Source organism: Dipteris shenzhenensis, chromosome 19 (assembly GCF_047967505.1).
Source record: "Dipteris shenzhenensis isolate YYH24624 ecotype China chromosome 19, Dip_SZ_1.0, whole genome shotgun sequence".
In the NCBI taxonomy this organism is placed as follows: domain Eukaryota; kingdom Viridiplantae; phylum Streptophyta; class Polypodiopsida; order Gleicheniales; family Dipteridaceae; genus Dipteris; species Dipteris shenzhenensis.
In genome coordinates, this window is record NC_141614.1 from 7,471,183 (window position 1) to 7,488,131 (window position 16,949).

The 16,949-nt window shown below is 45.2% G+C and overlaps 1 protein-coding gene across 1 annotated transcript in view; it reads right to left on the minus strand.

Annotated features, from left to right (window-relative positions):
- LOC147890006 (uncharacterized) overlaps positions 1–16,949 on the minus strand; it is a 35,747-nt gene that overhangs the window by 17,794 nt on the left and 1,004 nt on the right. Inside the window, exons 2-5 of the mRNA XM_087390632.1 lie at positions 7,602–7,741; positions 7,385–7,484; positions 7,169–7,267; positions 6,725–7,072 (exon numbers count right to left, since the gene is read on the minus strand). Coding sequence (XP_087246758.1) covers positions 6,725–7,072; positions 7,169–7,267; positions 7,385–7,484; positions 7,602–7,741 — 687 coding nt within the window. The remainder of the gene's footprint in view (positions 1–6,724; positions 7,073–7,168; positions 7,268–7,384; positions 7,485–7,601; positions 7,742–16,949) is intronic.

The window sequence follows — 16,949 nt, forward strand, 5'->3', positions numbered from 1 at the left end:
CATTTGTGGCCTTCAGCCACCATTTGGGACAGATTCAGCTCAAATTTGCATTGGACAGATTTGCAAACATTTGCCCTTTGATTTGGGCTGATCATTTGCAGCACAACTATTTGCAGGAGGATCCCTTGATTGGACAGATATTTTCTTATAGGTCATTTTGGGGACAGCTTGTGCATTTTGCTCAGTGTTGGAGCAGCCATCTTGGCATTGACACCTGCAAACATTTGCTGTCATTTTTGTCTGACATTTGCAGCAAGCAGTCAGATACTTGGGCAGCCAGCTCTTTGCATTGTAGCCTTGAAGCTGTGACACTTGCAAAGCACTTTTATTTTTTCGGGATTTTCATTTGCAATGGCAAACCATGAATCTTTTGGGATGCTTGTTGTTGAGGACAAGCTTGATGGCACCAATTATCCCATGTGGTTGTACTTGGTGTGCCACCTGTTGGTGTCCAAGAACTTTTGGGAAATTGTATGTAGACCAGAAACTAGACCTGTCTCTTCATCGAAGGTACTATTAGCCGGAAAAGAAATCAGGACCAGAGGCTAGAGGCTAAGCATGGCGACGCTCGAGGGCCATAGAGGAAAGAAGAACGTGAGGACGAAGCGTTATCATGGGAGGGGAAAAGGAATTAGAAGGGGAGGGAATGAAGAGAGAGACTATGACACAAGGGGAAAGGGAGAGGGGGAAGAGAAGCATGTACATGATGGGAGGAGGAATGTAAGATGGAGACATCAAGGAAAGAGGACCATGCTTTATTTTAAAAGGAAGGGAAGGGAGAAATCAAAGTACTAGCTAGGTGGCTTTACAAGAATGAGCGTGTCTCATCAAGGAATAGCCTCCTCCTTTTATAGCCAAGAGAGGGGCTCTCTCCCAATAAATACATCCTCCCACATGTATGGTGTGTGTGGAAAAGTCTCCCATGTGAGCTAGGCGGTTACGCACTCCCAATTGTGTGCGACAACCCTTTACCTCATTTTTCCACATAAATCAAGTCCCATATCTCAAGTCTATGATACTCCCTTGGTCTCTCCCAATTTTATAATATGTTCAAACCTCTAGGAGGACAAGTTGAGGGTTGGCACAAGGAATCTTGCCACCTCATCCTACTTTCCCCATTATTTAACTTGCATCCTTGGACTATCTATACCTCCCCCACATGGGCCTATCCTATATGAAGGGAATAACCCAATATAATATCCATCTCCACCTATTTTATATTACTTCTCCCAAGCCTAGGTAGAGGGGTGGCACATGGAGAAGCCATGCTACCTTACATTTTATAATATTACTACCATGGATCACACCTTATGGGTCCTCTTACATGGAAGGGTGGCACATGGTCATGCCCTGCTACCTCAACCCTGGGCCCTATGCACTCCATATTTTATTATACTATTGCCACACATACAAGCACACACACATATTTATGCCTTTTTCGTTGGTCAAATTTATCCATAACAGTACATGTTGCCACTGCAGCCACTTCTGCCACTTCTGGTTCATGTACCACTACTCCCTCAATGCCTACCGCCGACCCTCCAACACAAGAACAAACTCATTGGGATCAGCGAGATGCACAGGCACATGCGGTGATTGCGATGAATTGCAAGAGAGTTGTTATACCTCTCATTCCGTCTTGCAAAACAGCCAAGGCTGCATGGGACACTTTGGCAAGTCTATATCAACAATGCGGCCAGAGTTGCTTATTTGCGCAGGCAGCTTGACAATGTTAAGATGAATGAAGGGGGCAACATGGATGCCTATTTGACACAAGTCAAGGACTTCAGAGAGCAGCTCATCAATGTACCAGATTGTACCAGACTCACAGGTTGTGTCCACCACGCTCGATGGACTCCCTGACTCATATCAGGGATTTGCTACAACACTTAGACTAGTGGCCATGAGTAGTCCCAACCACTATTCTTTTAATCCCTACTTTTGTAGGAGAAAAAGGTCGCCAAAACAGGCTGCTTCTACTCATGCAGATCAAGCCTTTGCTACTGATCATAAGAGCAAAGAAATAGGGGGGAAATTACATCAAGACCAAACCTACATCAGGTACCTCATCCTCTTCCTCTCCTGTTGATGGAAAGAAGAATAAACGCTGCAATTATTATAGAAAACCAGGTCATGACATCTCTGAGTGCCGAAAGCGTATTGCTTCCGAGAAGAAGCAGCAGGGACAGCCAGGAGAGCGAGGTCTTGTTGTCACAAATACTCCAGCTGCTAATGTCACGAATACAGAGGCAGCCAATCTTGCTTATGATGGGTGGGCATTTATTGTGGAGTGTCATTATAAATCTACTCTGCATGATTCAGCTTTTGTAGCCTCAGACTCTGCCTCGGACTAGTACTTCGATAGTGGTGCTTCCAAGCATATCAATTCCTGCAAAATCTATCACACATTGAGTGGTGTTCCAAAGGAGGGCACTGTCACTTGTGCAAATAATGCAGCATATCCCCGTCAAAGGGATTGGTCAAGTGCTTGTCACTATAGTGTCAGGTGATACCATTCCACTTGTATATGTTCCACGTATCAAAAAGAATCTAATTTCTATCTCAGCCATCTCCACACATGGCTTCAGAGTTCTTTTTTATGGTTATCGCTGTGGCATTTATGATAATCGGTACGGCAACTATATTGTACTTAATGGAACACTTGATTTAGGGCTATATCATCTTGACATATATGCAGAACAGGCTACTATAGAAGCTAATGCTATGGCTGAATCTGTAATTTCTAATACACATCTATGGCATGAGAGATTGGGACATCTCAACTTCAACAGTTTGCTGAAGATGCATTCACATGACATGGTCGTAGACCTTCTACACATGCATGCACTTAAAAAACATGGCTGCTTGTTGGGTAAAATGCATAGGATTCCATTTCAAGAAGTTGCAAGTGATGTGTGCGGACCAATGCAGACAATTTCACTTGGGGGGTACTATTACTTTGTTACTTTTATAGATGACTTCACCAGGTTCACTTGGATATATCCCATGAAGCTGAAATCAGATGTCTTCTCTTGCTTCAAGCATTGGATTGCCTTGGCAGAGAATGAGAGTGGGGAGAAACTCTTGACCTTCCGCATTGACAAGGGGGGTGAGTACTTGTCCTGGGAATTTTCTGATTTTTTAGTAGCCGCGGGTATCATTCATCACTACACAGTGGTCTAGGATCCGCAACAAAATGGACTTGCCAAGCACAAGAATAGAACCGAAATGAAAATGGGCAAGTGCATGCCTAAGGGAAAGTCTTTGCCTAATAAATTCTGGTTGGATGCAATTATGTGTGCCATCTATGTGCTCAACCGAGCACCCACTCGGGCATGGACACGTCATAAGCCTGTCATTGTTGGAAAGGTCACCTCCCCATCTGTAAGCCCCCAAATGAGGAGAGCGTGGGGGAGGGAGACCTAGGGCAGAAGATGCCCAGAGAAGAAAGAGAGAGGGGGCTGTCACATGGGCAGCACCTCACAAGAGAAGAAAGCAGAAGGCGGGACAGCAAGCCCTAGATCTGACCTGGCAGGGCGCGATGACATCAGCAGTGTACGGCACAGGACACGTGGCTGGGAAGAGGGCCTGGCAGAGGCGCAGATATGGCAAGATGTGCAGGCCCAGATCTGCAGCAGGAACTGTGGCTGTCAGTGGGCAGGAGGCAGGCCTTTTATAGGCTGGAGACCTGCCTTGAAAGGAGGGCCAGAGGACCCTGAAAGTGTGGGCCAAAAGCCCTGGGGGGGTGTGCCCTTTTAGGGCTGGACCAGCCACAAACTGGTCGGCCAGTCTGTAACAGGCTGGTCGGTTTTTTTTACCAGCCCCCTTGGGGCCTATATAAAGAGGCCATTTGAGCCTCATTTCATATCACTTGGAGCGGCAGAAAAGCCCCATCAAAGGAGCAGCAAGAAGCTTGTCTTGGGCCTCATCACTGGAGGAGAAGAGGGCATACAGTAGCTGCAGACTTAGCTGAGGGTGCTGCCCACCTTGGCTGGTGCAAAGACAGCAAGGTGGAAGGGATCTAGACGGAAAGTCTACTTACGCTCGAGGTGGAGCACGCGGGCTCGAGTCTAGAGATAGCCAGCAGATTGAAGAAGGACCTTGTGGTTAGATCAGAGGACCACACCATTGGTGGGACTCTGGATCTGTCTATTTTGTATTGTGTTCATAGTTTTGGACGGAAATATATTTTGGTGGTTTCTCTATCTGGCTGGTTCATTGTCTATTGATGAGTCTGCACATCTATGTGACGCACATTAAGTAAAGAAGTTTGTGATTCCACACCCAACACCGCACACTGTGTGAGCTCCTGGGCATTACTACAAGTCTTCTGCTGTGTGTACCCTCTGTTGGGTTAATTTCTAACGGTCATTTCTCACATGCCAGTGTTAGGGTCTCTTGCGTATGTGCATGTACGCTCTCAATTGAGGCATAAGCTTGATGATAAGGCTGTCAAATGCATCTTTATTGGCTACAGCTCTCAAAGCAAAGGTTACAAGTTGTTTCAGCCTAGCACATGCAAGGTGATTGTCAGTAGGGATGTGGTTTTTGCTGAGCATGCCCCTTTAACTTGGCTGCACTGTTGACACAGCCTTCACTGGAAGCCTCTGATGTGTTGATTCTATTCCGCCTTTCACAGATACAGATGCCACAGTGCAGAACACCATGCCACATGCTTCTACCAGCACCAATCCTCCTCTCGTTGCTCCTGCTCAGCCTGATTTTCCACCACCAGATGGCCATGCTATCGAGCAAGCAGTTCAAGAGGAGAGGGCTGTCATGAGACATCAAAAATCAGTCCCTCATTAGCTTTTGGATATCCTCAAGGACAGCGAGCAGGCTGAGCCTTTGCCTGCGCGCACTAGAGGTGCACAACAGATGCAAGGCAATTTGTTGGCTGTAGCTTTAATTGCCACTGCCTGTAATGAGGAGCATCTATGTCACAAAGATGCATTTGAAAGTCATTCCATTCAAGCTCGCACATGGGACTTGTGTGTTTGCCTGCACGCAAGCGTGCCATCGATCGGCACAAAGTGGGTTTACAAATTAAAGCGCAAAGCTGATGGCAGTGTTGATCCCTACAAAGCTCACCTTGTTGCAAAAGGTTATGCCCATCAGCATGGTATTGACTTTGAAGGATACTTTCTCCCACTTCACGCATCACGACCATTCGCTATGTCATTGCTCTTGCATCTCATAAGCATTGGGAGGTCCATAAATTGGACATCAAGACTGCATTCCTTCATGGGGATTTAGTGGAAGAGGTTGATCTCCCTGTATTGTCAAAGGTTGCTATATCCACCTTGGACAAATATGTGCAGCCGTGATATAGTTTCCAAGTATACCTGAGATGTATCTAGGATACTTCAGCCATACCATGGAGGGGGGTTTGTTAGCACTTAGCCCTGGTATGGCTAGTCTTAGGACTCAGTCAACCCTTAGGTTTGTTAGCACTTAGCCCTGGTATGGCTAGTCTTAGGACTCAGTCAACCCTTAGGTTGACTTCACTGGTCAACCATATGGTTGACTTTGGGTGGCCCTTTGTACTTTCTCATTATCGATTTGCAAGTACTCACATTTGCTTCAGCTTGTTGTTTGCTCCCTTGCATTCCACTCCGCTTCCATTGCTTCCCACACCCAACAGGTCAACAGGTTCTACCTCAGCATTCAAGTAGAACATTGACTTACAAGTTACGAGATGAAAAGATCATAAGCTCAGGATCAAAGGATCGAAAGCATGCATACTTGAACGCCGAGACAAGGATTACTTTAAAAGGCTCAAATAGCAAGTGGATTGTGGCACCCAAAGCACGGCATGGGCACTCATACTAGAACTGCACTATGGATTATATTCCTTAAGTTGCTTTTGTTAGTATATACTGCATCTCATGTGTGGTGAGCGAGGGCTTCTATGTGGGTGTGCCCGCCTAGACAGAGGTATAGTCAAGTAATTCTTTCTCAATGAGTTAGCAGGCCCCAAAGGCTATTTAGGGCCTTGTATAGGCTACTGTATGGGCCAGACAAGGCCAGATAAAGGCCACCCCAAGACCCAGACCAAGGTCAGGTTAACCAACCTGACCAAGTCGGGTCAATTCAACCAGATATGGTTGGCCAGGTCAAAAGACCTGGTCGGTGGGTTTGCTGACCGGGCTTCCCCTATAAATAGAGTCCCCTTGCCACTCTTTAGGTGTTTCATTCAATTCATCACACCCCCCATTTGCTGGCACGGTATTCTCCAAGTTATAAACGAAGTTCTCTCTCTCTCTCTCTCTCTCTCTCTCTCTCTCTCTCTCGTTTATGCTTCTGTAATGTGTGCAACGTTGACAGACCCTATGACAACAACTTAAAAATGTCATTAACAAATTGACTTCCATACACAGTAGTTTTGATTCCTTAAGGACGTACAAACCTCTTACATATCTCAAGCCTCCAAACAAAATCATCCAAGCAGGAACCCTCATACTTTATGTGCTGTTGTTTTTAAGGCAAATGCCAGAGCCTATTCAGAAGAAAGCTACACATAAAAAGTATCTTTGTACTGGCTTATTTGCAGCAACAGCTTTACATTCTTCAAAGCTATGACTATACAAGCCTAGTCGCAAGCAAGGTTTACCAAGAATCCCCAGTCAATTAGCTTGAGCATGTGCTTGAAGCACAGCAGAACCTTATCTAGATTACATAATTGAATATCACAGCAACAGTAACACCCCTATAATAACTTTACCTTCTGAAGATTTAGGACAACAAATGGTACAAATGTGAGTGACAAGTAGAGCGGGAATGTTTTCTTGAATGTGGAACGTGCTGCTCTGCTAGTATGTCCAATACAGGACGGTGTGTCTGGATGAACTGCTGAGCACGGAATGAGTGCAGCACTGGGATCTATTTTAAATGGTGCACCACCCGTCCTGCTCATCACAAAAGCTGACAGAGCAGCCACATCAACAGGCTCACCTCTGCAACTCTCCCGGACAGCCTTGAGCACTGGCTTTCCAATTGGCCCAGTCTTGACGATAAATTCCAGGTACGACTCAGGCAAGGTCTCAGGGCGCATTACATATGCATACATGACCTGTGAAGAGGAGCATACAGAGCTGGAGTTACCACAGTTCTTGAAATTCTTCCCAGAAAGTGAAGAGGAATCCAACTAAATATGTGACAGTGTTACCTGTGCACATGCTATGGCAAACAGCAGGGTATCACCATGTCTCCAGTGGCTGCCCCAGAGATGGAACTTATTCTTGGCTTTGGCAGAGTTGTATGCAGACTGATCATTCACATTGTCACACAGCAGTAACATGTAATTTAAACATTTTGGGATAACGATAATGCAGGTATTGGCAATCCCTATATTTCAACAGAAAAGGACATATTTGTGGGTTACCTGTGCAACTCTTGCAAGGAGATACAAAGCAAAAGTTCGTCTCCTGCTAGGATCCTCCAAGGCCAGAACAGAAAGACCAGCAACAGCTCCTGCAGTAAATCTGTAACAAGCGAATCCAAAGTCACAACATGAAATCGAACAAGAATGTCCAAAATGAAAAGCAAGAATGCCCATAAAGTTCAATAACATTTCCAATGAAACAACAAGTTCCACATACTCATTTAATGCAGTTTCCTTGTCTCTCATTCTTCGCATAATGCATCGTGCTGCATGGTAGCATCCCGTGAACCCACCAAATAGTAGACCAATGCGGCAGGCTTCCTCTCTCACAATAAGATTTTTCTCGGAAACAAGCAGCTGAAAACCTCCAAACAGATGAAAGCTCATAAATAATGATCAAACTGACAATAGCATCACATTAATGGTATGCCTTGAGACAGACAGCTTATCAACAAATGATAAATTAGCTAGATTCTTCCCAGAGTTGCCAAGAAAAGATGACAACAAAACAAATAAAATGAGTTATAACATCGTGTAGCTGCTGCCAGTTAGTCACTCATATTGACCAAGCTGCAGAAACTGTCTGTGTACTTACATCCACCTACCATTGCAGTCCATTATAAAGCACTAAAGCCTAGAGATCTGATAAAGGCCTATTGGCCTAGTCAATGTTGATAGGCTAGTGAGGCAATTCTCTCTAATAGGAAGTCTTCAAATGATACAATACAACTAGCTAGAACCACTCCAATATTTTGAGCTGTGAATGTACAAACCAAGTTCCTCTCACCCCCCCTATATGCCATGAACTGTGACATCCTTATAACCCCTATATGCCATGACTGTGACATCCTTATACCCTTTATGCATTTGTGATGTCAACAACACTCATGAAAGGAAACATGTCATTCAATCGGCAGTGAATCTTCACCGAAGGAAATAGGTGGATATTCATCAACAGGCACAACTCCCAATAGCATAGCTTCTCCATGTTCATGGATCAACATTCATCCATAGGCACAACAATTCCCAATATTTCTCCTTCTTCATATATGCTCTTTCACTCTAGTCATTAAAGTATCACACTATGTTGTGTATGTTGTGTCGTTTCCCTAACTCTCCTTTTGGGAAACATTTTTGGCTTTTTGGCAGACTTCCTGCAACCCTGGTCCATTACTCTTTATTTTTGAACTGGGTTAGATATTGGGCTTTTTGGACCATATGGCAGGATCACAACATGCGATATTTTGGGAATCCGTTCTTGCAATCTTATGAATATTTCAGACTCTCCCTACGGCAATCTATCTATGATGCTTGCCATCAAGGAGATCTTCCTCAGTCATGCCTGGAAATAGTTTTTCTTTGCTTTTGATTTCCTGTTGAGGCTCTCTGCTTTTTTGAGACCCTCATGTAAATTTTGCTGATAATATAATCATGGATTTACCCAAAAAAAAAAAAAAAAGTATGTTGTGTCAGCCTCTTTCACCTAGGGCTGACACTTTTGATGTGGAAGCATGAGCCAATCCAAAATCCATTGCCCAAAGAGACTCAAAAGCTTGTTTATGCAATAATGTTTGAGAGAAAGATTAGCACTAAAGGAGAATGCTAATCAAAAAACCACAATTGCTTGTGATGATTAAAGTATCTCATTATCAACACCTTAAAATCATTCACAAGAAAGTCGCCTAGTGTAATTGCAATATCTTGTGTCACCCTCTCTATCCTAGGGGTTGACAATTTTTTTCGCCCCAGAGAAAAGAACCTTCCATTAAACTTTGAAAATCAACCATACAAATCAGCAATCCAAAAGGCACTGATCACGGGAAAAGAAAACAATCACCTGGCTGCCAAAAAAACCAGACTGTTTCCAGAGAACTCAGCTCACTGCCTAGGGAATCTCTGGAACAAGGACTAACAGCCAAGGTGAGGATCTATACACCAGCAAATAGCTGTCGCGGTAACAACATAGAAGATACCTGCAGGCCACATCTTTTGGTGGTCGCTCTAGACCCAAAGTCCCATGCTCCCAAATGACGCACAAGGGAGATAATATCCTGCCAGATGGTGACCAAGGTGGCTACTAGAGTACCTAATGGCCTCCCATCACAAAACTGCAACAGGCAACCCAAATGTTCCAAGCAATGATGCTCGACACGGGTATGCCCTTTCGACAGGACACTTGCTATGAGGCACAACCCCCTTCACAAGAGACATTCTATTGAAGAGACACTACCATTGTAATGTACCCTCTCATCAAGGGTCACACCCTTCACAAGGGGTACACACCTCTTCATGCACATACACTTTGGAGTACACACCTTTTCATGTGTGACTCTTCACTCTCTATCTAAGAGAGGCCCAACTGTATGGATGACACACTATAGACACTCAAGCAATACAATTCCTTGTTCTCTACTATTTCAGTCTCCTTTCTATTCCTTAGCACATTTCTAGAAAAGTAAATCTCAGATTTCTTACAGTGGTATCAAAGCAAATTTAGCTCCTGCCTGTAGGAAATGCCCCCTACCTTCTAGCACCTATCTGATACACATCTACATCCCCTAGAAGGATATCCATGCACTTTGGTGCATGGAAGAGATGGAGAGAATGAGTGTAAAAATTTTTAGCGCCAATCCCACCTAAAGTCCTCAGTGGCCTCTCCATCTCCCTCACATCACAAGTTGATGTGAATGGACATGACAAAAATCGTGTCTTTTGATGTGCTTGGGCTGTCCCAAAACCAAGGGATGCACCTTTTTCACCATCGGACGCACCTTTTGATGAAGAGTTTTTGACTCCTCACGGAAGGGACACACCCCATTGTGGAAAAAAGGACACATCTTTTCGTGTGGGGACACCCCTCTTTAAAATAGGGCTACACCCCTTCATGAAAAGGTACACCTATTCCTAGAGTCATACCCCTTAGAATAGGCACACCCTTTGGCACCAAGCACTAACCTACAAAAGGGTACCGAGAGAGCCTAAAAAGGGCAACCAGCCCTACACCCAAGGCCTAACCCAAGACTACCCTAGGGACAAGGCAACCCACGTTTTAATTTTTGGCAACCACCCAACCTAGGTAGCCAAAAACAAATGACGATTCCCATTTGATGCAATCCGTACGGAATTTCGCCATGCAGGTTCGCCTCTCTTTGTAAAAAATCCTAGATTTACTATATTTAGAAATGTGCTAAGGAACAGAAAGGAGACTGAAATAGCAGAGAACAAGGAATATTCGTATTGCTTGAGTGTCTGTAGTGTCTGTATTGTCCCATCCATACAATTGGGCCTCTCTTATATAGAGAGTGATGAGTCACACATGAAAAGGTGTGTACTCCAAAGTGTATGTGCATGAAGAGGTGTGTACCCCTTGTGAAGGGTGTGACCCTTGATGAGAGGGTACATTACAATAGGAATGTCTCTTCAATAGAATGTCTCTTGTGAAGGGTTGTGCCTCATAGGAAGTGTCCCGTCGAAAGGGCATACCCTTCCACAAGTGTCCATTCATCAAACCATCCATAAGTCTAGAAATAGAGAAAGAAATACGTCACAGATCGTGACATCCCCTCCCACTCAAAATAAGACCTTGGTGGAGATAATGAATTGATGTAGAAAATATCACAGTAAATTTTGAAAATACTGCTGCAAAATGTCAGGGTACTGCTGTAAGTCTTCATCAGATTGCCAAGTAGCGTCGGAGTCGTCCAGATCTCAAGCGTTCATGACTGGCTGAGTAAAGATATACTTTAGAGAGTGATGGTCTGTCTTGACCACCGAGTCGACTCCCATGAGATTATGTTTCCAAGAGCGATAAGCATGTACAACAGCAAGAAACTCCTTATCATAAACCGGGTATCGGGTTAGGATATCAGAATGTTTATGGCTGTCAAAAGCAATAACTCTGCCTTCTTGCATCAAGACTGCTCCTGTAGTGATGTCGGAAGCGTTGGTCATGACCTCAAATGGAAGGTTTGGGTCAGCAATAGCCATAACTGGTGTGGTAGTAAGTGCTTGCTTGAGTTGTTGGAAACTATACTCTGTTTCGGGAAGCCACTGAAAAACGGCTATGCTTTTCAATAATTCGGACATAGGAGCTGCGATTTTGTATGGTAGAAGTTTACCAATCCGAGAAAAGAGCAGACATCATGAACATTCTTAGGAGTAGCCCAGTTTCGGATTACCTCGATCTTCTTGGGATCCACAGAGATGCCTTGAGCTGAAATAACATGTCCCAAATATTCGAGTTGGGTCTTGAAGAACTCACTCTTCTCAATATTGATGTAGAGAGAATTTGCACGGAGAACTTCAAAAACTTGGTGAAATGTTGTTTGTTTCGGGAAGCCACTGAAAAACGGCTATGCTTTTCAATAATTCGGACATAGGAGCTGCGATTTCAAAAAACTGATAGACCTTTGTATGGTAGAAGTTTACCAATCCGAGAAAAGAGCAGACATCATGAACATTCTTAGGAGTAGGCCAGTTTCGGATTACCTCGACCTTCTTGGGATCCACAGAGATGCCTTGAGCTGAAATAACATGTCCCAAATATTCGAGTTGGGTCTTGAAGAACTCACTCTTCTCAATGTTGATGTAGAGAGAATTTGCACGGAGAACTTCAAAAACTTGGTGAAGATGTTGTTTGTGCTCATGTAGGGATCTACTGAAAACGAGGATGTCATCGAGGTAAACGATGACGAACTTATGGAGGAAAGGCCTGAAGATGTCGTTCATTAGTGTCATGAATGTGGCCGGGGCATTGTTTAACCCAAAGGGCATGACCAAACATTCATAGTGTCCATACTTTGTTCGAAAAGCTGTTTTGTACTCATCACCTTCTCGTATGCGAATTTGATGATAACCTGAACAAAGATCAATCTTTGAGAATTGTGTTGCGTGTAGAAGTTAATCGAAGAGGTCATCGATGCGAGGCAATGGATACTTGTTTTTTATAGTGAGCTTGTTGAGGGCTCGGTAGTCGATGCAAAGGCGTGACTTATTCTTTTTTTCCACAAGTAGTACAAGAGATCCGAAAGGGCTGCGACTGGGCCGAATGTGACCGTTGTCAAGTAGTTCGGTGACCTGTCTTTGGATTTTGAGTGTAAGAAACCCGATAAGGAGGTTTCGACGATGGATTACTGCTAGGAATAAGTTCGATTGGATGATCCACTGGTCGCCAAACTGATAACTGCTTTGGCTATTCCTGTGGAAAAATATTCAGGTAGGGCTGGAAAAAAAGGTTGGTTGAGGTATTCATGAGGATCCTTTGTTGGTGTCTCCTCTACTACCGTAACCAACAGAAGTGAAGTCTTTACTTAACGTTTACGAACCCACTTCTTTACTTGTAGGGCAGAGGCAACTGGGGTTGAAGAGAGTCCCTAGAACCAGTTAGCTCAATAAGTTTTCCCTGGTGGACAAACTGGATAGTATGGCTGCGAAAACTGATTGATGGATCATAGTCGTAGAGCCACTGTTGTCCAAGTATGACATCGTACCGAGAAAAAGGCATGATGTCGAAGTTTAACTTGTCCGTATAATGTTGGATGCCAAAAGACAAGTTTTTGATCCTGGTGTTGCACAAGAAGGTAGTTCCATTTGCAAGTTCAATCTGATAGTCCATGAGACTAGGACTGGTGGTCAACCGAAGTTTGTCGACCATAGAACTAGCTAGGAAATTATGAGAGCAACCAATGTCGATGAGGATAGTGACCGTTGTTCCACGAATCGATCCTTTCTTCGTGTCTCGTGGAACACAACCTGTACTGTGCTGAGGAAGTAATGTAACTGAGGTGCCTCACGCAGAAGGTATAGGATGTGGTCCAAATCACTAGGAGGGCACGTGACACAGAAAACCCACGATGCAAAAACTCCGAAATGGGCTGGTTGTGCAATCTGAACACGATATTGTGTAGTAGATGATGCCTGAGGTGTCCTTGAAATGCCGGGTGAATTACCAGGGGTTTCCATGCTTTGAGGAAGCGTCTTTCATTTGCTGTAATTTAATAATGACAAGAGAATCCTTAGAAGTAGAATGGAAAGACTCCACCTGGCAATGATTTCATCTGCCAATTTGTTGCGTAGAAGAGGCCTGCAGATTTCTGTCCGGAGGTCCATGTTGCAATGGGTGGCGAGGAGCAGATCTGGGCCTGGCATTTAACAGGCTGTCTTCATCGCAATAGGAGGCTGAAACTGCTGCTGATCTGGCAGGAAAAATGTAGCGCCACAAAGGGGCAGGTTGTCTATGGCGCAACAGGCTCCAAGGTACCCAATTCTGGATCACGATAGGGGTTGGCGCACCAAGCTGCTGATGTCAGGAATGACTGGCGAAACAGAAGGGGGGGCGGCAGGCTGTCAATGGCGAAAACTGGTTGCAGGCTGGATCGCGGCAGAAATGGCGGGCTTCCAAGGCTGCAGGTTGATTTGCGGCAGAAAAGGCTGGCTGGCGCTGTTTTCACGCTGCAGGCTGGCAGGAAACAAGGCTGGAAAACTGGCGAGGCTAAGACTGCACATGGCGAGGGGAGCAGGGCAGCGAAATGGCTAGGGGCTGCGCAGGTAGGCTGAGCGAAATGGCGAGGCTAGGGGCCGCGCAGGTAGGCTGAGCGAAATGACGAAAATCTGCATGGGCGTTGAAAAGGTGCGCCCTTTTTTCGTTTGGGCTGCCTAGGTTGGGTGGTTGCCCCCAAAATTTAAGGGTGGGTTTAGTTGACCCTTGGGTAATCTAGGGTAGACCTAAGGTTTGGGGTTGGGTTTTTCTTTTTAACCCCTCTAGGTACCCTTTTTATAAGTGCTTGGTGCCAAAAGGTGTGCCTATTCGAAGGGGTGTGACCCTTGGAATAGGTGTACCTTTTCATGAAGGGGTGTCCCCACACGAAGAGGTGTGTCCTTTTTTCCAATGGGGTGTATCCCTTGGGTGAGGAGTCAAAACTCTTCATCAAAAGGTGTGTCCGATGGTGGAAAAGATGCGTCCCTTGGTTTTGGGACAGCCCAAGCACATGAAAAGACACGATTTTGTCGTGTCCATTCACATCAACTTGTGATGTGTGGGAGATGGAGAGGCCATTGATGACTTTAGGCAAGGTTGGCGCTAAAAAATTTTACGCTCATTCTCTCCATCTCTTCCATGCACAATGTGCACGGATCCTTCTAGTGGAAAAAGATGTATCAGATAGGCGCTAGAAGGTGGGAGGCATTTCCTACAAGCAAGAGCGAGATTTGCTCTGATACCACTATAAGAAATCCTAGATCTCCTATATTTAGAAATGTGCTAAGGAATAGAAAGGAGACTGAAATAGCAGAGAACAAGGAATATTTGTATTGCGTGAGTGTCTGTAGTGTCTGTATTGTCCCATCCATACAATTGGGCCTCTCTTATATAGAGAGTGAAGAGTCACACATGAGAAGGTGTGTACTCCAAAGTGTATGTGCATGAAGAGGTGTGTACCCCTTGTGAAGGGTGTGACCCTTGATAAGAGGGTACATTACAATAGGAATGTCTCTTCAATAGAATGTCTCTTGTGAAGGGTTGTGCCTCATAGGAAGTGTCCCGTCGAAAGGGCATACCCTTCCACGAGTGTCCATTCATCAAACCATCCATAAGTCTAGAAATAGAGAAAGGAATATGTCACAGATCGTGACACTCTTCCACGCCATATGCCGCTCTTCATCAACCGATTTGCTGCCCTGGTTTCCAGCCAGTCTTTCCTGGCCAAATCATCAGCCCTTGCTGCCCGCAAATCAGCCTGGAAGCGAGCAAAGCACTTCCCTCAAGCAGCACCAGTTGCAAGCAGCCTCTGCCAACGAATCAAATCAGTCTGGTCCCTGCTGCTCATAGCCTGTGAACAGCAGCTCTTTGCTTCCCTCAAACTCCGTCTAGCCAAGCCCAGGCCTGTTTCAAGTACCCCACAGGTTTCAACATAGGCCACCTTAGCCAGGCCACCGATTTCAACGCAGGAAAAGTGCGCCAATTTTCACGCAATCTGCCAACGCCCTATCTGCCTCGCAAGTCTCGCCAGGCACCTGTTTCTTGTTCACATATCCACATGGGCTTGCAAAGACAGCAATATGGACCTCCGGACAGGGTTCTGCGGGTCTTTGCTACGCAACTAATTGGCAGATCTAATCTATGCCAGGTGGATTCTTTCCATTCTATTTCTAAGGATTCTCTTTCATATTGATATTTGCTGCTCATTAAATAACAGCAAATGAAAGCCACCTCCTTAAAGCATGGAAACCCTGGTAATGCCTCAGCCCCTTCAAGGACACCTCAAGCATCACCTATCACTCAATATCGTGTTCAGATTGCACAACCAGCCCACTTCGGAGCTTTTGCATCGTGGGTCTTTTGTGTCAAGTGCCCTTCCAGTGACTTGGAGACATCCTATATCTTCTGCGTGAGGCACCTCAGTTACACTACTTCCTCAGCACAATCTGGGTTGTGTTTCACGAGACATGTAGATACCCAGAACCCGATATTCCACACGAGTTTGTTGTCTATCTTTGGAAAGACTTCTACCCCTCAGTTTCAGCATCTCTAGGGTACTCTCCACCTCCTTCAGCTCCCAGATATCCTCCTGAACACGTTTTACCTTCCCGAAGACAGTATTTACACTCTGAAGGCACTCCTTCTCCTGGATATCCTCCTCTTCCGACAGCAGCTCCTTATCTTTCTCAGATCCGTGGACTCTACAACCTACTCCTATCCTCTCACGAGTAGTAACACCCATTTCGGCATCACCAATGTTACCTCAGATAGGACCTCCTTTGCCAGATTTCCACGAGTGGTTCCATCCTACCTCGCCTGCCCCCTCCGACATGAGCAATCTCAGGGAGCAGTCCGGATCTTCTTCCAGGAATGGTACAAACTAGAGCGCAATCTCATGCTTTTCTCACAAGGACCTCAGATATGTCGCAACGCTCATGTGCAGCCTCTCCGGAGATAAGCAACCCTAATCCCGAAAAGGCCCCTGAAGTAAACATATAAGGCGAAGCATTACTTCAACTTCAAATTTCTCAGCTTCACGACAGCATCTCCGACTTTGTCCAAAAAGTCCAATAACTCCAAGATTCTCACAGTACCACACATACAGAGGATGACGTGACGCCACCGGACGACTATGTGAACCCGTTCCCACCAGAGGTAGAAAACACTGAATTCCATGCCCTCTACCGCTTACTTCAAGCTTCCAAAACTAAAAGACTTGACATTAAACTTTCGGAAGCCTACACTGGTCAACGAAATCGCTGAACAGTTGACCAATGGCTCGCAAAATTGCGCCATGTACTTTGATACTGTTGACCTCACTGAAGGCAAGAAGATTGCCTTGGCAACCTCCCTCCTCAAAAAGGACGGCAAAAGTGTGTTAACTTGGGAACGTTTTGAACACGTGCTCCGTAAACAATTCATACCTGCCAATGCGGACTTCCAAGCACGCTTAAAACTTCGACAGTTGGAGCAAACGGGCTCTCTGTCTTCTTACATCTCTCAGTTGACCACATTGGTGCTGGAAATCAATGGTTTAACTAATGATGATTGCCTTCATGCTTTCATCTCACGGAGGGTGCAGGCAAGGAG